This window comes from Bombus huntii, chromosome 6 (assembly GCF_024542735.1).
Source record: "Bombus huntii isolate Logan2020A chromosome 6, iyBomHunt1.1, whole genome shotgun sequence".
NCBI classification, from domain to species: domain Eukaryota; kingdom Metazoa; phylum Arthropoda; class Insecta; order Hymenoptera; family Apidae; genus Bombus; species Bombus huntii.
The window spans coordinates 1,990,109-2,014,655 of record NC_066243.1 but is presented as its reverse complement, the minus strand read 5'-3'; the positions used below and the strand labels follow the sequence as shown (position 1 = coordinate 2,014,655).

The 24,547-nt window shown below is 35.4% G+C and overlaps 3 protein-coding genes across 5 annotated transcripts; 2 read left to right on the top strand and 1 right to left on the bottom strand.

Moving 5' to 3' along the window:
• The first annotated feature begins 1,213 nt into the window (after positions 1–1,213).
• LOC126866852 (general transcription factor IIF subunit 1) lies at positions 1,214–4,611 on the top strand. Its single transcript, XM_050620834.1, has 7 exons — positions 1,214–1,732; positions 1,958–2,004; positions 2,089–2,460; positions 2,720–3,042; positions 3,353–3,636; positions 3,717–4,054; positions 4,350–4,611. The coding sequence occupies exons 1-7, from the start codon at positions 1,709–1,711 to the stop codon at positions 4,561–4,563; spliced, it is 1,602 nt and encodes a 533-aa protein (XP_050476791.1). The 5' UTR covers positions 1,214–1,708; the 3' UTR covers positions 4,564–4,611.
• A 1,227-nt stretch (positions 4,612–5,838) lies between these two features.
• Positions 5,839–15,008, top strand: LOC126866851 (alpha-aminoadipic semialdehyde synthase, mitochondrial). The gene is made up of 10 exons (XM_050620833.1): positions 5,839–6,924; positions 7,016–7,498; positions 8,117–8,342; positions 9,297–9,624; positions 9,830–10,193; positions 10,639–10,961; positions 11,116–11,365; positions 12,568–12,831; positions 14,156–14,537; positions 14,816–15,008. The coding sequence occupies exons 1-10, from the start codon at positions 6,901–6,903 to the stop codon at positions 14,929–14,931; spliced, it is 2,760 nt and encodes a 919-aa protein (XP_050476790.1). The 5' UTR covers positions 5,839–6,900; the 3' UTR covers positions 14,932–15,008.
• Positions 14,541–24,450, bottom strand: LOC126866850 (balbiani ring protein 3-like). 3 transcript variants are annotated; one of them, XM_050620830.1, is made up of 18 exons: positions 23,974–24,450; positions 23,584–23,886; positions 23,281–23,505; positions 22,978–23,202; positions 22,675–22,899; positions 21,160–21,384; positions 19,948–20,172; positions 19,342–19,566; positions 19,039–19,263; positions 18,736–18,960; positions 17,902–18,051; positions 17,524–17,598; positions 17,221–17,445; positions 16,918–17,142; positions 16,690–16,839; positions 16,312–16,386; positions 16,009–16,233; positions 14,541–15,629 (listed from the first exon to the last, which is right to left on the bottom strand). In XM_050620830.1, the coding sequence occupies exons 1-17, from the start codon at positions 24,025–24,027 to the stop codon at positions 16,027–16,029; spliced, it is 3,264 nt and encodes a 1,087-aa protein (XP_050476787.1). In that variant the 5' UTR covers positions 24,028–24,450; the 3' UTR covers positions 14,541–15,629; positions 16,009–16,026. The 3 variants fall into 3 exon arrangements, with proteins under 3 accessions (XP_050476787.1, XP_050476788.1, XP_050476789.1); XM_050620831.1 differs by lacking the exons at positions 16,690–16,839; positions 17,221–17,445; positions 17,524–17,598; positions 17,902–18,051 and adding an exon at positions 18,130–18,204 and having other exon boundaries at positions 16,312–16,536; positions 18,811–18,960; positions 23,974–24,445; XM_050620832.1 differs by lacking the exons at positions 16,690–16,839; positions 17,524–17,598; positions 17,902–18,051 and having other exon boundaries at positions 16,312–16,536; positions 17,221–17,295; positions 18,811–18,960; positions 23,974–24,445.
• Positions 24,451–24,547: the final 97 nt, after the last annotated feature.

The window sequence follows — 24,547 nt, the reverse complement described above, 5'->3', positions numbered from 1 at the left end:
ATATCGAACTCTAATCAGCAGAAATATGAAACGGTAATGCTCTTGAGGAGCATCAGCAGAAATGAAGACTGCAATACTCTTGGGAAGACCACATACCAAACCCCAACATGAAATTGCAACAGTCGCAAGATAACTACGTGTTAACATTCCATCGTTCGCACAAAGACAAACAGTTCCCGTGGGAACAAAACATTGCGCGATACTTATCCTTCGAACTTCGAATCAAGTCAATCACAGTTGTTTCAATCAGTTGCTTCAGTTCGGTCTTTCAGTAAACAGTTTGGTTCAGTCGCTTCAGCGAGTTACTTAACGTCAATCAGTAAACAGTTACTACGAGCAGCTACTTCGGTCAGTTAAATCAGTAATAGAAGTTCATTTGGTAAACAAGTTCAGATAGTTCAGCCAAGTATAATTGACTACCGAAAATTCTCCTTGTGTGATCGACGGAGTATAATAACAAGGTGAGAGCTCTGTAACACATAGATTTGTAACCACCCTCCTCATTGCTCGACTATTTCGAATTAGTGTTACTATTTAAATAAAACAATTCGTTTGGGTCTACTCATTCTCACTCCCTTATATAACTCAATTCGAAAATAATAGCAAATGAAACCTTACGTTCGCTGATACAACCTTTGACTGTTAAATGTGGTTGTAAAATCGCATCCGGTTACGGTATCTTTAATAATTGAAGACGCCTACTGGTCTTCACAATTTCTCCTCCCACTGTTAGCAGGCAATTGCCCGCTCGTCTTTGGGCAAGACTTGTGAGGCTACGTTGGTTCCAACAGAGAACACTGGAAAATTAATTTTTCATTGACGTTAGATGCCAAGAACGAGGAGGAATATAAGAGGGAAAGGACACAAAAATGGGGGACATAAGGTTCTCACCTTTTAGTTCACCCATTCCTGAACGCGAGGGTGCCCTTCGCACAGAAGAGCTACACCCGCTGTCGTCAAGGGCCGTTTCGCTCGTTAACTGCGATAGTTATATATATTCTACTAAGTTTGTTGTGGAAGGATCGAAGATAAATAAAACGGAATAATAAATGTGTGGCAAAATAAGTTAATAAATATAGCAACTTGATGAAATTAAATAAACTGATAAATTAAAGAAATATTAAAAACATTCATTCTTCCTTAAGAAACTTTAATCCTCCCCGTGCTAGTACCCCTGTCCGTAGCAGTTAAGCCGAAAGTGCAAATACTTGCCAGTAGCATTAACACGCTAGATGGCACTACTCATTCCTGCATACTAACGAGGATCGATATCAAGTACACGATCGACTGAGATATTCAAGATAGCTGCACGCTATAGATAAATGGGTTAAATTTTGAATTCATCTCATTCAGTCGTTCTAAGTGCTCACCTCTTATTTTGGGATCGATCCCCTCTGGCAGTGCTACCTAGTGAAGCTGAGGAATTCGACGATTGGGAATAACGAGCAGCAGTCGAACTTACCGAAATAGTCTCTTGGCTATTTCTGGCAGCAGCGAGTACCATTTCTGGAACATTGTTGAGTTAAAGTCATTCGAATTAAATTTAAAATTGAATTTGGAATGAATGGATGAATAATATGTGCATAAATTTTACAAAGAATTGTCCATTCCTATAAATAACCTACAATATAAAATCTAGTTTTGCATAGTGATATATTGTGACGGTTTTCTTCTTTTCATTATTATAAAGCTAAACTCAATTATCAAGATGACATCGCCTGCGGTTCCAAAGGTATCTAAACGTAAAATTTTTGTATGAGTAATTACAATTAAAAATGGAGCGTAAAATTTGTATATAGGTTATAACTGAATGAAAAATGAAACATTTTATAGAAACTAGTTTGTTGTTGTACGAATTAAAGGATAATAAAAGTGAAAATTACATCTAAAATACTTTATTCATTTATTTATTTATTGCAATGGTAATTGAAGATATTAACATAATTATAATTTTTAGGTTTCACTTGTGCCTTCGATACAAGAATTCAGTATCAGAGTACCAAAGTATGTAATAAAATAATTACTACATAATTATAATAACTACAAATTACATATAGAATTAATATTAAATAAAATGTTGTCTTTTAGAAATAACAAGAAAAAGCACAATGTGATGCGCTTTAATGCCACATTAAATGTTGACTTTTCAAAATGGACTCAAGTGAAAATGGAACGTGAAAATAATATGAAGGAATACAAAGGAATAGAAGAGGAAATACCAAAATTTGGAGCTGGCTCTGAATTTGGACGAGATGCGAGAGAAGAAGCAAGAAGAAAAAAATTTGGTATTACAAGTAGAAAATATAAACCAGAAGATCAACCTTGGATTTTAAAATCTGGAGGAAAAACTGGGAAAAAGTTTAAAGGTATAAGGGAAGGTGGTGTGAGTGAAAATGCTGCATATTATGTTTTCACACATGCTGCTGATGGAGCTATAGAAGCATTTCCATTGCATGAATGGTAATTATTATTTTATTATTTATTAAACTTAATCCCTGCCTTTCGGCTTTGGACGACTTCCGGTTTACATACTTTCTTACATTACTACTTAAGTCACTTTACAGTACACTTATGTTACCTAGTAATACGACATATGTTACATTGCACTTTGTTATTTTGCCCTAACCCTTCTGCCTGTCGTTCTCGAATGGTAATTAATTTGCTTGAGTATTAAACCGGAATTTATTACAATGTTAACGCATACAATTTTTATATTCAGGTATAATTTTCAACCAATTCAAAGGTACAAAGCATTGAGTGCAGAAGAAGCAGAACAGGAGTTTAGTCGTAGAAATAAAGTAATGAATTATTTTTCACTGATGTTGCGTAAAAGACTTAGGAATGATGAGGAGGGTGCAGATGATGAGGAAATGTTAGAAGGTGGAAAAGGGAAAAAGCCAAGTAAAAAGGAGAAAGATTTAAAAATATCTGAAATGGATGAGTGGATGAATAGTGATGATGATGATTCAGCTAGTAATGACGAAGAAAATAAAAAAATTTCTGATGAAGAAGATGACAGTAAGAAAAAAAGGAAAGGCAAAGGTGAATATTATTTCTGATATTGTTAAGAAATGTATGTGCTGCTAATTATACTTAATAGCGGTTTAGTTACACGTTTCTTTTATTTTTGTTATTACTTAGATGAGATATGTTATACACTTAGTCTGTGAAATACAATGCTGTAATATATATTGAATGTGTCATATGCAATCAACGTGTTAAGATAATTTAATTTTTATTTATATAGTTAATGTTATATAGTTGTATTTTGAATTTATTTTATTATAATAAATAACTTCTGTATTTGTTATTATAGACAGTTAAAATATAAATTGAAATATTTGTATTGTAGTTGCTGTCAAGAAAAAGAAGAAGAAAAACGCTTCTGATGATGAAGCATTTGAAGAAAGTGACGATGGGGATGAAGAAGGTAGAGAATGTGATTACATTTCTGACTCGTCCGATTCTGAATCAGAATTGGAACAACAAAAAGAAATTAAGTCAGTTGCGGAAGAAGATGCATTGAGAAAATTACTTGCTTCTGATGAAGATGACGATGACGAAGAACAGGCGGATAAAAAGGATGGTGAAGAAGAAAAAGACGAAGACGATGAACATAAAGATAAGGATGATAAGGTAAATTCAAAATACTAAAAATTATAATAATGTTTATGTTAATTGAAATATTTATTCCGTTTGTTTATTTTCTTATAAAGGATAAAGATAAGGCCAATAAAGATGCAGATAAGAAGAAAGATAAAAAGAAAAAGAAGAAACAATCTAAGAAAAAGGATGTAAAGAAGCTTGCGTCAGGAAAAGATTCTTCTAGTGACTTTTCCAGTGATTCTGATTCAGGATCTGATACAATAAAGGAAAAAGATAATAAAAAATCTAATAGTGCTCATAGTTCAAGGTCTGCAACTCCTATACCAGCTGCGATGTTAGATAATTTAAAAAGAAAACAATCTGGATCTCCAGATTTATCACAAGCAAAAAAATTGAAATTGGATAATTTCAATTTAGTACCAGTAACTTCTTACATTCCAGGAGTCAGGTATGTCGCTTGCTATTATAAACAATTAAAATTGTTCTCCGCATAATTTCTTCAATTTTGAAAATAGTATTTTATATATAGATCTATCTTTTATATATCTTTCTCATCTATATATAATTAAAATTAATTAATAATGAGATTATAATTTTTAATATACTATGAATTAAGCTAATGTTTCGTTTAAGCTAAGGTTTCGTCTGATCTAATCATTAAGCATGGTATCTAAATATTAAACATGCGAAAAGATATTTAGAATATAATTTTTTAAGTAAAAGGTATTTTTGTTATGTTGCAGTGAATCCGGCATCACAGAAGATGCAGTAAGGCGTTATCTTATGCGTAAACCAATGACAACAACGGAACTTTTACAAAAGTTTAAATCGAAGAAAACTGGTCTTACTTCGGAACAATTAGTTAATGTGATGACTCAAATACTGAAGAAGATAAATCCAACTAAGCAGACAATAAAAAACAAAATGTATTTATCTATTAAAACACAATCTAATTGACATTTATGTAATGTATTTCATATAATAATAAAGTAAATCGAATAAAAATTTTCTTTTATTTGACAACAATCAGAAATAGTAAAAAATGTTGCGATTCCCCGGAATTTTGAGAAATCGAATCACATTTCGGAATGAGCTTTTTTAAATACAAGCACTGTATATGATTTTAGAGTGTTTGTGTTTTTGAATTTATTGGGGCAGAAAAAAATTAATCTTTCAAATATGCATGTAAGTGATATACAATAAGAAGCAAAAATATAAATACGTACCACAAGTTTGATAAAAAAGGGACGATAATACCAGCAATCGTTCGATTGATCGATAAAGGTTAAGGCAATTATAAGACAAATATAGTAGTAGCGGTTTTTGGTATTTTATGACATATAGACCGAATACGACGTACATTTTTATGCACCTCTCTGTCGGAAATAATCTGCGGCCTACCATTTCTTGTAAAATTTGGCACACCACCATAGTTTCGTTTTTTTTTTATTTTCGAAATTATCATTCATACTCGTACCATATTTCTCTGCGATTTGCCGCAGAGATAAGCCATTATCACATAAAGAAATGATACTGTTTCATTTTGTGCATCCCAGACTGTATAGTGTGGGAAGAAGGTAAGAGAGAGAAATTGAAAACAAGATTAACAAAAAGACCACTGAATTATGAGAGGAGAGTGAAGAACAGGACGGAGGACAATATAGCGAATTGTAAGAAATGTTTAAAAGAGAGCAGAGTAAGAACGGTTGACAAGAAGAGGTTGAAAGAAACAACAGAATAGATCACTTCAAGGAATTGCTTCAGTCGGCAGAAAATATTAAGGGTAAGAGAGGAAGAGTTACAGAAGCAAAGGTGATGTAGTAAGATACAAAGATCCAGATTGCACACGGATTATGCCAAAGTTAAGTAGGTACATATGATCTAATGAAAAACCTAAGCTAGAGTAAGATGCGGTAGCACGGAAAACACGAATAGATTTTGCTAAGACACGTTAAGACATTGGTTGGAGAAATGTGAAGAGGTGAAGACGGCAGGGAAACAGAGAGGCAGAGAAAACAGTGAAGTGGTTAGGGAAGGTAAAAAGGGTAAAAGGATAAAAGGATAGAAGGAAAGGAAGATAGAAGATGCAGATGGAGTCAGAAATGAGCAAGGGGAAGAGAGGAGGAAAATCAAAGAAGAGAAGTACCTAATTACAGGAAACTATCGAGTTGGTAACTAAGTGATTGCGGATTTTGTCATTACCACCTAATGATAAAATCCACAATCACTTAGTTGCCAACCCAATAAAAGGAAACAAGAAGTAGTGACTGATGCGGAAATTGGAAAGACTGTTGTTGATAATAACCGTAGATATTTGTAATGGTAAATTACGTGGGATATTGAAAACTATAAAATTATTATAAAAATCGTAAATGAACTCCTATTCAAGACTTCCAGACTGAAATTATTTATCTATTTGTTTACTGTTCCGTTTCCTACCGTTTATTCACTGTTTAGTCCGTTTCTGACGAAATGTGCAAAACTGTAAACGTGGTTTCAAGTCTTTATTCTTATAAAATATTCCGTATATTGTTAATACAAATGAAACTAAACTATTATATTTTGTTTGACAGATTCACCTCGTAATTACAATTAGCTAATCCTTACCGATCAATCGAATAATTGGTAGTATTATCGCGCTTTTCATAAGACTAGCGGTCTGTTTATACACTTTTGCAAATCATTGTAATTTTTCGTTTCAAGAAAAACATGTCGGGATTCAAAATTTGGAAAAATCGTTGGCTATATTTAAAAAACCCGTATCAGACCATGATTCAAGTTCTCGGAATACTCGGGAATTACAATATTCTTGAGAATGCTAACATTCTGGGGGATTCCAATATTTTTGAGCTACGAAATACTTAAATACGAAAAATTTCATTTATTATTACGTCACATTGAAAGAAATAAAAAAAAGATTGCATCTTCAATATGAAGTAATTGCGAAGCGATGGAAATCATGTAGTGGAAGAAAGTCAAATCGTTTCGATAAACACGTGGCTTGGTGTTTATCAGTGATGTAGTAAGAATAACATATTCTGAGTTTGACCTCACTGACCCATGTAATATCATGGCAGTAATACAACTTTATTTCCAAATAGACGTAGTTATGCTGTATTGCAGTATGTATTCTTCTCTTGCCACTTTATTATTGTAGACTCAATGAAGTGAACACACGTTACATTGATAGGAAGTCTTTTTGTATTTTTTACGCGATTATATGGTGTCACATTAAAGGCTTTTTAATTACGCAAGTGCGAACTCAATGTGAATTTATTAATAGTATACTTCATCATGTCTTCAGCACGTTGTATGAATGTAAGTAGTGCGCGCTATAAAATAAGAACAGATACGAATATATATTTTCTTGTATATGTTAAGAATCGATACCGCAAAATATTTTTCGCAGAATTTAAAAGGCAAAATAATAGCAATCAGAAGAGAAGATCAATCAGTATGGGAAAGAAGAGCCCCTTTAGCACCTGCGAATGTTCGCCAATTAATTAGGGCAGGAGTGAAAGTAATTGTACAGCCTAGTAATAGAAGAGCTTATCCTGCACATGCTTACCAAGCTGCAGGCGCTATACTACAAGAGGATATTAGTCCTGCTTCCGTCATTTTTGGAGTTAAACAAGTTCCTGTGGATCAACTTATATCGAATAGAACTTACTGTTTCTTTTCTCATACTATTAAGGCGCAAGAAAGTAATATGCCTCTTCTGGATGCTATTCTGGAAAAGAATATACGTTTGTTAGATTATGAAAAGTTAACAGATGATAATGGACAAAGAGTGGTTGCCTTCGGGAAATATGCTGGTGTAGCTGGTATGGTGAATATATTACATGGACTTGGATTAAGATTACTTGCGTTAGGACATCATACACCATTCATGGTAAGATCACATTAAGTTAAGAAATTTACTGTAACAATGATAATTATGTTGGAAAGTATTTTATGCAATTAAATTTACTATTATTTTATCATAGATACATATAGGACGGTAAAAAAGTTTCCCTTTTGAAAAACATGTAAAAAATTTAATAAAACGAATAAAATTTCTCAAAGAATCTTCTACTTTTATTTAATATATAGCTGTTGGTTTAAAAATACGTTAATGTATAGGGCGAGTCTCGTAACACGACGACTTCAAATAACTCGTAAATTATTCGCCATACGAAAAAAAAGGTTTCAGACATTAACTTTGCTTTTTTTATCGGAATATCACGGATATTGGTTTTTCGATGGAATGTCTAACACTTTATCTCGAATTTGGATAAAGCATTAAATTTTAAGTAAAAAAATATTGTACGAAGTAGCGTTCAAAATTATTAATCACTGTGATATTTTGAAAAAAGTTTTGCACATTTTTAGTAGTTAGAAAAATGCTAGCGCGCACACATTTAAATCGGACGCGTATACTGCAATTAGTAAATAAATAAATTAATAAATATGTATTTATTTTTATATATTTATTGTTTGTTTATAAATAACGGTCATTATTGTTTACTAGCATATTGGTCCAGCACACAATTATAGAGATTCCGCTATGGCAAGGCAAGCTATACGAGATGCAGGATACGAAATAGCATTAGGTGCTATGCCTAAATCGATTGGACCATTGACTTTTATTTTCACTGGCAGTGGCAATGTAAGTCAAGGCGGTCAAGAAGTTTTTCAAGAGCTTCCACACGAATACGTTCCACCTGAAATGTTGAAAAAGGTTGCCGAACATGGCGGTAAGCGTTGCATATTTATATATTTTACTATTATAATTTATTTCATAATAAGTCTGTAAATATTAGAGATTTGTACTTTCCTCCAGTTCATAATTCAATAAAAAAGTGGAACAACTCATTTGAATGTCAAATTAAATTAATATCTATTTCATAATTATCGATTGAAGAAAGAAATTGAATTTGGAGTACTTGGTACTAGATACTGAAGTTTAATTGGATTACCATTGATTGAATATGAGATTTAAAAAGAAAGGAAAAAGGGAGTTATTTAAAAATATGTTCCATTTATGTTCATCATGTTGTTTTCATTAGTGGTAAACGTTTGAATCACGAATCCAAAGCACGTTTCACTTTTAAATTTTCTATAAACGCATAAAAATCCGCAGTCTAGACATAACTATTAATTCTTAGCACGTAGGAATTATGACAATCTTGAAGAATCGTACTCTTCTCGTTTATACTACAAACTTTGTATATATTGTTTAATCGAAAGATGAAAATTCAGTGAATTTTTCTGGGCCATTATACGTGGTTTATCTTGTGTATAGTTAGTCACAAAAGCCTGTAGATAAGATAGATATGTAGTAAAAGCCTGTAGAAAGGCTTTTGAGTTTGAGTGAAAGGCAAATGAGTTTGTTAAAAGTCGTGAATTAAGATACATATTCATTTACTTTCGTTTCTATCAAGAAGGAAGGAGTAAAAAGGAAATAGAAAATACAGTGTTACAAAAATTACATACACCTGTTACCTCTGATTCCTTTGATTCCTTTATTTCTATATTTTTTAGAAATACACCGACAATAATTATATCGTAGGTAGAAATAATATTGTGACAAATTGCGACAGGTAAATCATATACAAAGAAAATTCCGCAGGTATATGTAGACTTTTGTAACTGGCTGTATTTTATTGTAAATATCATTGCATTTTAAACAAGAGGCAACATTGTTTTAGATACAACGAAGATATACGGATGCGAGGTAAGACGAAGACATCATCTAGAAAGAAAAGATGGAGGTGGTTTTGATTCTGATGAATGTGACAAGCATCCTGAGAGATATATTTCCACTTTCAGCAAAAAGATTGCACCATACGCATCGGTGATAATTAATGGAATATATTGGGCTGTTGACTCGCCTAAATTGTTAACAATACCAGATGCAAAATACTTGCTAAGACCAGCTTATACTCCCTGGTTACCATCAAGTGTTGGTGCTCCTTCTTTACCCCACCGAATGTTAGCTATCTGTGATATATCTGCAGACCCTGGTGGCAGTATCGAGTAAGTTTAAATTTATTCAATATTAATATAACACGTATATCGTTTACTTAAGTGACTTTTTTATAATATAACAGATTTAGACATTCACACCGATCTTTTTATATACTATATATAAAAGCCAATTCGCGAATTCATAAACAATTCGTAACAGTTAAACTTCGACATTCTTAAGTTCTCCTTATACTTATTTCTAAAATGTTCATAGGTTCATGAACGAATGTACAACGATTGACACTCCATTTTGTTTATACGATGCTGATCGTAACAAAGATACAAAGTCTTTTAAAGGACCCGGAGTGTTAGTCTGTTCGATTGACAATATGCCGACTCAACTGCCAAAAGAATCTACGGATTTCTTTGGAAATCTTTTATATCCTTACGCGTTGGATATTATTCAGTCGGATGCGAAAGCACCATTAGAAGAACATAACTTTAGTCCAGCAGTACATGATGCAATAATAGCATCCAACGGACGGTTAACACCTAATTTTGAATATATCCAAGAATTAAGGTTACTAAATCACCGTTGTAGACATAAGGCAGACAATAGAGAAGCACAAAGCAAAAAGGTACAGAAAAATGATACTTTTCGAGTCAATTTTTACCATACTAATTTCATTCATCGAGTACCAATACATTATCTATTTTTATATCATCCAAATGTATATGTAATATCTGAATATTATTTATTATTGCTACGTTTATTATTGTTACGTACTCGAACTTGAAAGTTATAGACACTATCTTTTCTCGATTAAAACAATTTTGAAGAATAAGGCAAAAGATCATTTTCATAAAAGTTTCCAATTGACTGTGACTACATATTTGTACATATATGGACATATGAATTTTTGATCATATTAATAAGACACTTCCTTGTTACTTCACGTCACATCTAATTTCATTGTGCAAAACAGGACGATCACGAAGTAACTATAAATAATTCAAATAAGATGTTAGTCAAAGGTAATTAAATATCAAGTAATATATTAACAAGCATTGTTTTGTAAATAGGTGGTCGTTCTTGGCGCTGGACACGTCTCGGCCCCGTTGGTTGAATATTTACATAGAGATAATAACATACATTTAACTGTTGCATCTCAATTGAAAGAGGAGGCAGACGTATTAGCAAATAATTTCCCCGGGGTAGAACCGGTTCTGCTAGATGTAATTGAACGTCCTGATACTTTAAACGACATTGTAAAATCGGCAGATGTAGTGGTTTCATTGTTACCGTATTCTCTACATCATGTTATTGCGAATGTATGCATACATGCTAAAACTCACCTAGTGACTGCGAGTTACACGAATGAAGATGTTAAAGCTTTACACACAGAGTAAGTGGCAATTAAATAGATATTAACAAATATGCAAACAAATATAACAAAATGATATTTATAAATCGTAAACAGCAATATTTATTAATATCAAAGCAATATTTAGAAATTATGACAATTTAAAATGAATATACATTAACGTGTTAATTACTAGGGCTGTTGCATCAGAAGTGACCATACTTAACGAAGTAGGGCTTGATCCTGGTATTGATCATTTATTGGCTCTAGAATGTTTTGACAATGTTAAACAAGCTGGTGGAAAAATCGAATCTTTTGTATCTTGGTGTGGCGGTTTACCCGCTCCAGAATGTTCCTCTAATCCTTTACGATATAAATTTAGTTGGTCGCCACGTGGAGTGTTGCTGAATACATTATCATCGGCTAAATTCTATTCTAATAAGCAAGTAAGTCCATCTATTATATATCTAACTATACATAAGTAGACAGTCAAATGAAACATCTGTACAAATAGAACAAAGAATAGTAGAACAATGCATAAGAAGCATTCATGAAAATGCTTTATTCTTTTGGAGAAATGAAATCAAAGTGTTTGTAAATTGATCGAATTTGCGTTAGTGATTGATCAATGCATATTTGAAGCCATCTGCTTGGAATTAAATGTTTGAAGCATTCTAGAATCGAATTCGACTGATCGTGACTAGATTATGGGTAAATAATAAAGTCAATTCAAAAAGTCGCATCTGTATCTTAACGATGATTTTGCCTAAAATAGGTAAGTGTTCGCAGCCCATTTTTTATTACTTTTTTCTGACACGACAAACAATTTGGGATAGTAGCTTAACAGTGGAAAAAAGGAACAACTTGTCATTAATGCCGATTATCCTGAAATGATATTAATTCGTTGATATGTCATTGGAATATTTCCTTTGACAGAAGAAAACTTAGAAACATGTTAGCTTCAACGTATCTACGATAAATCATGAACCTATATTCTACAAAGATCTCAGAAAGCATTGATTGAAACGTTAATAGAATCATGGAACGAAGAACGAAGAAATTCAACATCTACCAAGCTACACAAAGTCAGATCAAGTAACACTAACTCGATTAAGAATAGCTCATATAAATTGGATACATTCCTACTTTATCACCGAAACTGAACCGAATATTTGTGACACTTGTGGCATACTAAACTCTTTTGAACATATCCTAATCACCTATTTTAAATACGTTATTGAATGGGTATAGCATGGGCTAACTAATTCGCTCAACATGCTACAAAAGGAAGACTTCGGCAAAAGAGCTCTACATTTTCTGCAAAATATTGATTTATATATTGGTTTAGACATTGGTTTATACGATCTATTACAGATACGTTTTGTTCCATAAATCATTCTCACTGTGTCCAATAATGGCTTTAAGAAGTACATGTAACCTTAAACACATACTAAAAAAAGGAAATGTATATATTTCCTAGATACGGCAAGGATCAGTGTTTTCTTTGTCACTGCAATAAATAAAATGTACATACATATAAAGTATATTAATTAAAATACATGTTAACTTGATCTTGATCGAAGGATTGGGAAAAATATACAATTAAGTATTACGTTATGTATTAATAAATTTTATTTTTCTATTGAAGATTGTAGAAATAGAATCAGGAGGAGACCTTATGTCCGCCGTTCAAGATTTGGACTTTTTGCCCGGTTTTGCGTTGGAAGGTTTTCCCAATCGTGATAGTACAATTTACAAGGATTTATATGGACTCAATAATGTACAAACAATGCAGCGAGGTACATTAAGATATAAAGGTTTCTGTAACACAATACGAGCCTTACAGTTTCTTGGACTAACGGATCTTAACCCACACCCAAGTTTGCATCCAAATGGTCCAGATATTACATGGGTATGTAAAAGTGACATTTATATGTAAATTTAATAATGGCAACTCTTTGGTTAATAATGAGTATACTCGTCATAGAGAAAGAAAATTGCCTTTTGCTATTTAAAGTATAATTTAGGTAAAGCAAGAAACATATTCGCAATTTTAACACATTTTAGAATAATAATGAACTAAACATTAATAAACGAAATGGAACAGTTTAGTTAATAAACAGAACGTAACAATAAAAAATTACTAAGAAAGAATTTGCATGCAAAATGACAGACTTAATTATTCTACTCGTAACTTGCAAGCAAACAGTTGCGGACTATTGAAACACAAAAATGGCTGTAACTATGAAATAAGATCCGATAGGACACACGTGGATTTTTTTCATTGCTTTTGCGCCTCCTGCGCGTTTTCTGAAGAAGAAGGTCAAAATATCCTTGTACGCTGGCAAACCTCTTCACACGAACGAAAGCTTTTATGATCGTAACGTGAATGCTCTCAGAAAACTCTGCTATTTGTATTATTATATACCCTGTATATGTATATACACGCGCTACTCGTTGTTGTCGTATATCAAGTTATCACTTTTATCATCAAAATGATCTTGACCTCTCGTTGTTTAGACCGTCTAAGCTTGCTTTGTTAGATTACTATATATATATATATATATATATATATATATATATATATATATATATATATATATATATATATATATATATATATATATATCTTCTAATCAATATTTTCATTTTGTCTTAGCTCGTAGAAGTACTCTTTCAATTTTCTGACATCTCTTGCTGAGAACCTTGCACAGGAAGGAAACACTCTATCATTTTATCTCTGATTATTTTAATAGAGTAATGCATAATGTAATGAATTTTTCATACCTTAATAGCTCCCTTTCCGAATATTCTATGTATATCAACGGAATGATAAAGTAGAATCATAAAATGATTCCACATGATCTTTCCTGCTTTAAACGAAATGTATCAAATTTTGTATTTAACATTTTCAATATTTCAATTACTAAACTACACATCCGAATTTAATTCAGAACGTGGTCATATAATTAAGGTAAACAGAACATAAAGAGAAATGGTCTGCTTTTTCTGCAAGAATAATTTGAAACATACCAGTAATATACACCTATGTATTATACGCGTTACAACCTTTTTTAAAATCTCGATGCGATAGAGTAAAGTTATGATATTTGGCAGATAAAACTTTTTAAATTACTCATATCGTTCCGCGGTAGTGTTGTTTCTTTTGTTGTCTCTATTTTAATTTTCCATCGATCTTACATAGATTACCTAAGTTTAACTTTTTATTGTTCTAGAGAGTGTTAATTTGCAATTTGCTTGGTTTGGCGAATGATAATATCTTCTATGGAAATTTGAAAAGGAAGTTGGCAGAAATGCTAAACTCGGAAGAGAGCGTAAAAGCAATTGAAGACTTGGGACTTCTTGAAGAAGATTTAGTCTTGAAGTTGAATACGCCTCTTGATACTTTGACACATTATTTGTCGAAAAAGCTGTGCTATGATCAAAATGAACGAGATCTAGTAATTCTGAGACACGACGTTGGAATACTCTGGCCAGACAACAGAAGAGAAAACAGAGGAATTAATTTGGTATTGTATGGCGAATCACAAGGATACTCTGCTATGGCGCGCAGTGTTGGGTATCCGACGGCAATAGCAGTTAAAATGATCCTTGACGGTATAGTTCTTCTTTTTCCCGTTTATTCTAAAAAATGTTTCTTCGTTCAGTATTACATATCGAATAATAAGAATTACGATTGACATTTGTTATTCCTTTTAACATAAAGGCGTTCAAAATTATGTTTACACAGAACGTAATACATATCATTACAATTTTATATATCCACGCATATGTATATTTCTTATACTTTCATTCCATGTCATCCTTCTGAACAAATTTTAACATATAATTTAATAATAATTTCAAAGTACATTATTTTTCTTTTTCGTTAATAGGTGAAATTCAACAACGAGGAGTAGTCTTTCCGTTTACCCCAGATATTTATCGACCAATACTTAATCGATTGAAAGCTGAAGGAATAGTATTTTTTGAGACATCCAAGTGGATGTAACATCTTTATAATATTAATAACAAGTAATTATGAATATAATGTATAAATAAATATAATTATTAACTTATATAAGTTAACTTTCCATTGCCACTCTTGTAACATAAAGCATACGAAAACAACAGCGACAGAATTGTTATTGTGTAGGTAATGTTTTTTAGTAGAACTTCTTATTGCTATTCATTATGATAGCATTATTTACACAGTTCTTTATAAAGTGAAATATACAAAGCAGTGGGAGAATATCAGAATGTCCAGGATTAGAATCAGTTAGAAACAATGCTAGTGGCCCGAAAAGCGAAATAGGATTTTTCCACTTCAAATGAGCTTAACTTTCAAATGAGTCCACGAATTACAAACCTTGAAACGTTATTTCGTAAGGAGGAGGGACAGGGAAGCCAATATTTATTAACTCCCGCCAATTTCATCTCAATATCATTGACCACAACTTCACGTCACATTTGCCATAGGTAAAAGTATTTTTCATATCTTACGACTGATACAATGATGCCCAATTACAATTATAAGTACTTAAAGTGATGCCAATTTGGCTTTTATCGACCATCCACCATTGAATGTACCCAGATTTAATTGCAATAGCGATAGAAAATAATCCTCAACATGCGAAACGAAAATTATTTACCTAATTAGCACAACTGTAATAAGTACATGCGAACTGTCCTCTACATCTGCTGTTTCTTCTTAAAAAGATTAGTATCCAAATTAGCGTTAGAGGTGTCGTGAATTAGAAAGAGGAGACGAAGGAGGGGATTCCTGTACTTGATTTTTACATCCGTAATGTTTGCATTTGCACCGTTGTCCACACTTCTTAGCTTTGACGCAGCCACAGACCTTATTAGAACATCCCGCTTAGCATTTACAAGCATGCCTAGATTTCTCTGCTTCTAAATGCGCGGCACTCTGATTTTCTGAATCGCTTTCTGACGATTAATCCACAATTTGTGCTACACTGCTTTGCTTCTGCAAATCTGCTGTTTCTCTCTAAAAAGATTAACATCCAAATTAGCGTTAGGTGTGTCGATTATTAGAAAGAGGAGACGAAGAAGGGGATTCATGTACCTGATTTTTACATCCGTATTAGACGCATTTGCACCGTTGTCCATACTTAATCCTAACTTTGACGCAACCACAGACCTTATTAGAACATCCCGCTTTGCATTTACACGCACGCGAAGATTTCTCTGTATCCATATCCGGTACACTCTGATTTTGTACAAGGCTTTGTGATGATTCATCCGTAGTTTTAACCGCACTGCTTTGTTGCTGTGAATTTGTTGTTTCTACCTAAAAAAATTCGTATCCAAATTAGCGTTAGGGGTGTCGTAAATTAGAAAGAGGAGACGAAGAAGGGAATTCGTGTACCTGATTTTCACATCCGTATTCTTTGCATTTGCACCGTTGGCCACATTTAATCTTATCTTTTAAGCAGCTACAGTACTGGGTAGAGCATCCTGTTTCGCAATTACAAGCCTGCGAAGATATCTCTGTATCCATATCCGGTACACTCTGATTTTGTACAAGGCTTTGTGATGATTCATCCGTAGTTTTCACCGCACTGCTTTGTTGCTGTGAATTTGTTGTTTCTACCTAAAAAAATTAGTATCCAAATTAGCGTTAGGGTTGTCGTGAATTAGAAAGAGGAGACGAAGAAGGGGATTCGTGTACCTGATTTTTACATCCGTATATGATGCATTTGCACCGTTGTCCACACTTAATCATAGCTTCGACACAGCCACATACCTTATTAGAACATCCCGCTTTGCATTTACAAGCATGCCCAGATTTCCCTGCTTCTAAATGCGCGGCACTCTGATTTTCTGAATCGCTTTCTGACGATTCATCCACAATTTGTGGTACACTGCTTTGTTTCTGCGAATCTGCTGTTTCTCTCTAAAAAGATTAGTATCCAAATTAGCATTAGGGCTGTCGCTTATTAGAAAGTGGAGACGAAGAAGGGGATTCGTGTACCTGATTTTTACATCCGTATTTGATGCATCTGCACCGTTGTCCACACTTAATCTTAGCTTTGACGCAGCCACAGTCCTTATTAGAACATCCCGCTTTGCATTTACAAGCATGCCCAGATTTCTCTGCTTCTAAATGCGCGGCACTCTGATTTTCTGAATCGCTTTCTGACGATTCATCCACAATTTGTGCTACACTGCTTTGTTTCTGCGAATCTGCTGTTTCTCTCTAAAAAGGTTAGTATCCAAATTAGCATTAGGGGTTTCGCTTATTAGAAAGTGGAGACGAAGAAGGGTATTCGTGTACCTGATTTTTACATCCGTACTTGATGCATTTGCACCGTTGTCCACACTTAATCTTAGCTTTGACGCAGCCACAGACCTTATTAGAACATCCCGCTTTGCATTTACAAGCATGTCCAGATTTCTCTGCTTCTAAATGCGCGGCACTCTGATTTTCTGAATCGCTTTCTGACGATTCATTCACAATTTGTGCTACACTACTTTGTTTCTGCGAATCTGCAGTTTCTTCCTAAAAAAATTAGTATCCAAATTATCGTTAGGTTTGTCGTGAATTAGAAAGAGGAGACGAAGAAGGGGATTCGTGTACCTGATTTTTACATCCGTATTTGATGCATCTGCACCGTTGTCCACACTTAATCTTAGCTTTGACGCAGCCACAGTCCTTATTAGAACATCCCGCTTTGCATTTACAAGCATGCCCAGATTTCTCTGCCTCTAAATGCGCGGCACTCTGATTTTCAGAATCGCTTTCTGACGATTCATCCACAATTTGTGCTACACTGCTTTGTTTCTGCGAGTCTGCTGTTTCTCTCTGAAAAGGTTAGTATCCAAATTAGCATTAGGGGTTTCGCTTATTAGAAAGTGGAGACGAAGAAGGGTATTCGTGTACCTGATTTTTACATTCGTACTTGATGCATTTGCACCGTTGTCCACACTTAATCTTAGCTTTGACGCAGCCACAGACCTTATTAGAACATCCCGCTTTGCATTTACAAGCATGCCCAGATTTCTCTGCTTCTAAATGCGCGGCACTCTGATTTTCTGAATCGCTTTCTGACGATTCATCCTCAATTTGTGCTACACTGCTTTGTTTCTGCGAATCTGCTGTTTCTCTCTAAAAAGGTTAGTATCCAAATTAGCATTAGGGGTTTCGCTTATTAGAAAGTGGAGACGAAGAAGGGTATTCGTGTACCTGATTTTTACATCCGTACTTGATGCATTTGCACCGTTGTCCACACTTAATCTTAGCTTTGACGCAGCCACAGAGCTTATTAGAACATCCCGCTTTGCATTTACAAGCATGCCCAGATTTCTCTGGTTCTAAATGCGCGGCACTCTGATTTTCTGAATCGCTTTCAGACGATTCATTCACAATTTGTGCTACACTACTTTGTTTCTGCGAATCTGCTGTTTCTCTCTAAAAAGGTTAGTATCCAAATTAGCATTAGGGGTTTCGCTTATTAGAAAGTGGAGACGAAGAAGGGGATTCGTGTACCTGATTTTTACATCCGTATTTGATGCATCTGCACCGTTGTCCACACTTAATCTTAGCTTTGACGCAGCCACAGACCTTATTAGAACATCCCGCTTTGCATTTACAAGCATGCCCAGATTTCTCTGCTTCTAAATGCGCGGCACTCTGATTTTCAGAATCGCTTTCTGACGATTCATCCACAATTTGTGCTACACTGCTTTGTTTCTGCGAGTCTGCTGTTTCTCTCTGAAAAGGTTAGTATCCAAATTAGCATTAGGGGTTTCGCTTATTAGAAAGTGGAGACGAAGAAGGGTATTCGTGTACCTGATTTTTACATTCGTACTTGATGCATTTGCACCGTTGTCCACACTTAATCTTAGCTTTGACGCAGCCACAGACCTTATTAGAACATCCCGCTTTGCATTTACAAGCATGCCCAGATTTCTCTGCTTCTAAATGCGCGGCACTCTGATTTTCTGAATCGCTTTCTGACGATTCATCCTCAATTTGTGCTACACTGCTTTGTTTCTGCGAATCTGCTGTTTCTCTCTAAAAAGGTTAGTATCCAAATTAGCATTAGGGGTTTCGCATATTAGAAAGTGGAGACGAAGAAGGGTATTCGTGTACCTGATTTTTACATCCGTACTTGATGCATTTGCACCGTTGTCCACACTTAATCTTAGCTTTGACGCAGCCACAGACCTTATTAGAACATCCCGCTTTGCATTTACAAGCATGCCCAGATTTCTCTGCTTCTAAATGCGCGGCACTCTGATTTTCTGAATCGCTTTCTGACGATTCATCCTCAATTTGTGCTACACTGCTTTGTTTCTGCGAATCTGCTGTTTCTCTCTAAAAAGGTTAGTATCCAAATTAGCATTAGGGGTTTCGCTTATTAGAAAGTGGAGACGAAGAAGGGTATTCGTGTACCTGATTTTTACATCCGTACTTGATGCATTTGCACCGTTGTCCACACTTAATCTTAGCTTTGACGCAGCCACAGACCTTATTAGAACATCCCGCTTTGCATTTACAAGCATGCCCAGATTTCTCTGCTTCTAAATGCGCGGCACTCTGATTTTCTGAATCGCTTTCTGACGATTCATCCTCAATTTGTGCTACACTGCTTTGTTTCTGCGAATCTGCTGTTTCTCTCTAAAAAGGTTTGTATCCAAATTAGCATTAGGGGTTTCGCTTATTAGAAAGTGGAGACGAAGAAGGGTATTCGTGTACCTGATTTTTACATCCGTACTTGATGCATTTGCACCGTTGTCCACACTTAATCTTAGCTTTGACGCAGCCACAGAGCTTATTAGAACATCCCGCTTTGCATTTACAAGCATGCCCAGATTTCTCTGGTTCTAAATGCGCGGCACTCTGATTTTCTGAATCGCTTTCAGACGATTCATTCACAATTTGTGCTACACTACTTTGTTTCTGCGAATCTGCAGTTTCTTCCTAAAAAAATTAGTATCCAAATTATCGTTAGGTTTGTCGTGAATTAGAAAGAGGAGACGAAGAAGGGGATTCGTGTACCTGATTTTTACATCCGTATTTGATGCATCTGCACCGTTGTCCACACTTAATCTTAGCTTTGACGCAGCCACAGACCTTATTAGAACATCCCGCTTTGCATTTACAAGCATGCCCAGATTTCTCTGCTTCTAAATGCGCGGCACTCTGATTTTCTGAATCGCTTTCTGACGATTCATCCTCAATTTGTGCTACACTGCTTTGTTTCTGCGAATCTGCTGTTTCTCTCTAAAAAGGTTAGTATCCAAATTAGCATTAGGGGTTTCGCTTATTAGAAAGTGGAGACGAAGAAGGGTATTCGTGTACCTGATTTTTACATCCGTACTTGATGCATTTGCACCGTTGTCCACACTTAATCTTAGCTTTGACGCAGCCACAGACCTTATTAGAACATCCCGCTTTGCATTTACAAGCATGCCCAGATTTCTCTGCTTCTAAATGCGCGGCACTCTGATTTTCTGAATCGCTTTCTGACGATTCATCCTCAATTTGTGCTACACTGCTTTGTTTCTGCGAATCTACTGTTTCTCTCTAAAAAGGTTTGTATCCAAATTAGCATTAGGGGTTTCGCTTATTAGAAAGTGGAGACGAAGAAGGGTATTCGTGTACCTGATTTTTACATCCGTACTTGATGCATTTGCACCGTTGTCCACACTTAATCTTAGCTTTGACGCAGCCACAGACCTTATTTGAACATCCCGCTTTGCATTTACAAGCATGCCCAGATTTCTCTGCTTCTAAATGCGCGGCACTCTGATTTTCAGAATCGCTTTCTGACGATTCATCCACAATTTGTGCTACACTGCTTTGTTTCTGCGAGTCTGCTGTTTCTCTCTGAAAAGGTTAGTATCCAAATTAGCATTAGGGGTTTCGCTTATTAGAAAGTGGAGACGAAGAAGGGTATTCGTGTACCTGATTTTTACAACCGTACTTGATGCATTTGCACCGTTGTCCACACTTAATCTTAGCTTTGACGCAGCCACAGACCTTATTAGAACATCCCGCTTTGCATTTACAAGCATGCCCAGATTTCTCTGCTTCTAAATGCGCGGCACTCTGATTTTCTGAATCGCTTTCAGACGATTCATTCACAATTTGTGCTACACTACTTTGTTTCTGCGAATCTGCAGTTTCCTCCTAAAAAAATTAGTATCCAAATTATCGTTAGGTTTGTCGTGAATTAGAAAGAGGAGACGAAGAAGGGGATTCGTGTACCTGATTTTTACATCCGTATTTGATGCATCTGCACCGTTGTCCACACTTAATCTTAGCTTTGACGCAGCCACAGTCCTTATTAGAACATCCCGCTTTGCATTTACAAGCATGCCCAGATTTCTCTGCTTCTAAATGCGCGGCACTCTGATTTTCTGAATCGCTTTCTGACGATTCATCCTCAATTTGTGCTACACTGCTTTGTTTCTGCGAATCTGCTGTTTCTCTCTAAAAAGGTTAGTATCCAAATTAGCATTAGGGGTTTCGCTTATTAGAAAGTGGAGACGAAGAAGGGTATTCGTGTACCTGATTTTTACATCCGTACTTGATGCATTTGCACCGTTGTCCACACTTAATCTTAGCTTTGACGCAGCCACAGAGCTTATTAGAACATCCCGCTTTGCATTTACAAGCATGCCCAGATTTCTCTGCTTCTAAATGCGCGGCACTCTGATTTTCTGAATCGCTTTCTGACGATTCATCCACAATTTGTGCTACACTGCTTTGTTTCTGCGAATCTGCTGTTTCTCTCTAAAAAGGTTAGTATCCAAATTAGCATTAGGGGTTTCGCTTATTAGAAAGTGGAGACGAAGAAGGGTATTCGTGTACCTGATTTTTACATCCGTACTTGATGCATTTGCACCGTTGTCCACACTTAATCTTAGCTTTGACGCAGCCACAGAGCTTATTAGAACATTCCGCTTTGCATTTACAAGCATGCCCAGATTTCTCTGCTTCTAAATGCGCGGCACTCTGATTTTCAGAATCGCTTTCTGACGATTCATCCACAATTTGTGCTACACTGCTTTGTTTCTGCGAATCTGCTGTTTCTCTCTAAAAAGGTTAGTATCCAAATTAGCATTAGGGGTTTCGCTTATTAGAAAGTGGAGACGAAGAAGGGTATTCGTGTACCTGATTTTTACATCCGTACTTGATGCATTTGCACCGTTGTCCACACTTAATCTTAGCTTTGACGCAGCCACAGAGCTTATTAGAACATCCCGCTTTGCATTTACAAGCATGCCCAGATTTCTCTGCTTCTAAATGCGCGGCACTCTGATTTTCTGAATCGCTTTCTGACGATTCATCCTCAATTTGTGCTACACTGCTTTGTTTCTGCGAATCTGCTGTTTCTCTCTAAAAAGGTTAGTATCCAAATTAGCATTAGGGGTTTCGCTTATTAGAAAGTGGAGACGAAGAAGGGTATTCGTGTACCTGATTTTTACATCCGTACTTGATGCATTTGCACCGTTGTCCACACTTAATCTTAGCTTTGACGCAGCCACAGAGCTTATTAGAACATTCCGCTTTGCATTTACAAGCATGCCCAGATTTCTCTGGTTCTAAATGCGCGGCACTCTGATTTTCTGAATCGCTTTTAGACGATTCATTCACAATTTGTGCTACACTACTTTGTTTCTGCGAATCTGCAGTTTCTTCCTAAAAAAATTAGTATCCAAATTATCGTTAGGTTTGTCGTGAATTAGAAAGAGGAGACGAAGAAGGGGATTCGTGTACCTGATTTTTACATCCGTATTTGATGCATCTGCACCGTTGTCCACACTTAATCTTAGCTTTGACGCAGCCACAGACCTTATTAGAACATCCCGCTTTGCATTTACAAGCATGCCCAGATTTCTCTGCTTCTAAATGCGCGGCACTCTGATTTTCTGAATCGCTTTCTGACGATTCATCCACAATTTGTGGTACACTGCTTTGTTTCTGCGAATCTGCTGTTTCTCTCTAAAAAGATTAGTATCCAAATTAGCATTAGGGCTGTCGCTTATTAGAAAGTGGAGACGAAGAAGGGGATTCGTGTACCTGATTTTTACATCCGTATTTGATGCATCTGCACCGTTGTCCACACTTAATCTTAGCTTTGACGCAGCCACAGACCTTATTAGAACATCCCGCTTTGCATTTACAAGCATGCCCAGATTTCTCTGCTTCTAAATGCGCGGCACTCTGATTTTCTGAATCGCTTTCTGACGATTCATCCTCAATTTGTGCTACACTGCTTTGTTTCTGCGAATCTGCTGTTTCTCTCTAAAAAGGTTAGTATCCAAATTAGCATTAGGGGTTTCGCTTATTAGAAAGTGGAGACGAAGAAGGGTATTCGTGTACCTGATTTTTACATCCGTACTTGATGCATTTGCACCGTTGTCCACACTTAATCTTATCTTTTACGCAGTTACAGTGCTGGGTAGAGCATCCTGTTTCGCAATTACAAGCCTGCGAAGATATCTCTGTATCCATATCCGGTACACTCTGATTTTGTACAAGGCTTTGTGATGATTCATCCGTAGTTTTCAGCGCACTGCTTTGTTGCTGTGAATTTGTTGTTTCTACCTAAAAAGGTTAATATCCATATTAGCGTTAGGGGTGTCGTGAATTAGAAAGAGGAGACGAAGAAGGGAATTCGTGTACCTGATTTTCACATCCGTATTCTTTGCATTTGCACCGTTGTCCACACTTAATCTTATCTTTTACGCAGCTACAGTGCTGGGTAGAGCATCCTGTTTCGCAATTACAAGCCCGCGAAGATATCTCTGTATCCATATCCGGTACACTCTGATTTTGTACAAGGCTTTGTGATGATTCATCCGTAGTTTTTTCCGCATTGCTTTGTTGCTGCGAATTTGTTGTTTCTGCCATAACAATTGTTTTAGTGTTTTGTATTCTAGCGTTCTTCACTTCTGTATGAGGAATCAATTCTCTTTCACCTAAGTTCTATGAAAGACAGGAAAAATGAGAAAGACTCGTAGACTTCCTTGGACATTCTATAATATTTAGAACATATTCTGTATGTATAGTTACAGAAATTATTGAGGTTGTGACTTCTGTTCGAATGTGCGATTTAGGAATGTCCATGTCAGTAACACGTGGGCCGAGGCTACTGCGAGGTGCCTGGAAAAGTGAACAAACATGGTCATCCCTATTTGTTTATAAAGTGAATTAATTAATTACTTATTAATTAATAACGACTCGATAAAATTCTTATATATCGCCATTATAATAAGTTTCAGTACAAAATCATCGGTGTGACCATCTGAATGCACGAGTCATATAAGATATCTCTCTCTTCTCATTTAATACTGTTCCAACGCTCCCGAACTTACCTTTCTCCTCGAATCTACGTTGGATCCTAACGGGTATAACACATCAGGATTACTTCTATGTAAGTATTTCAGTTTCGATAAAAAAATAACAAAATATTGTTAATGCGCGATTGTTAAATTCACCCGAAATTTATATTTCAAATATTCATATAATAGAGGTAGAAATAAGGAAGTTGCTTACCGTTTGGCTTTTGTTGTTGGTGATTTTGTATGAGCTGAAGGTGTGATAGATGAAACTTTGTACCGATCAGTTATCACTGATATGTGATCAT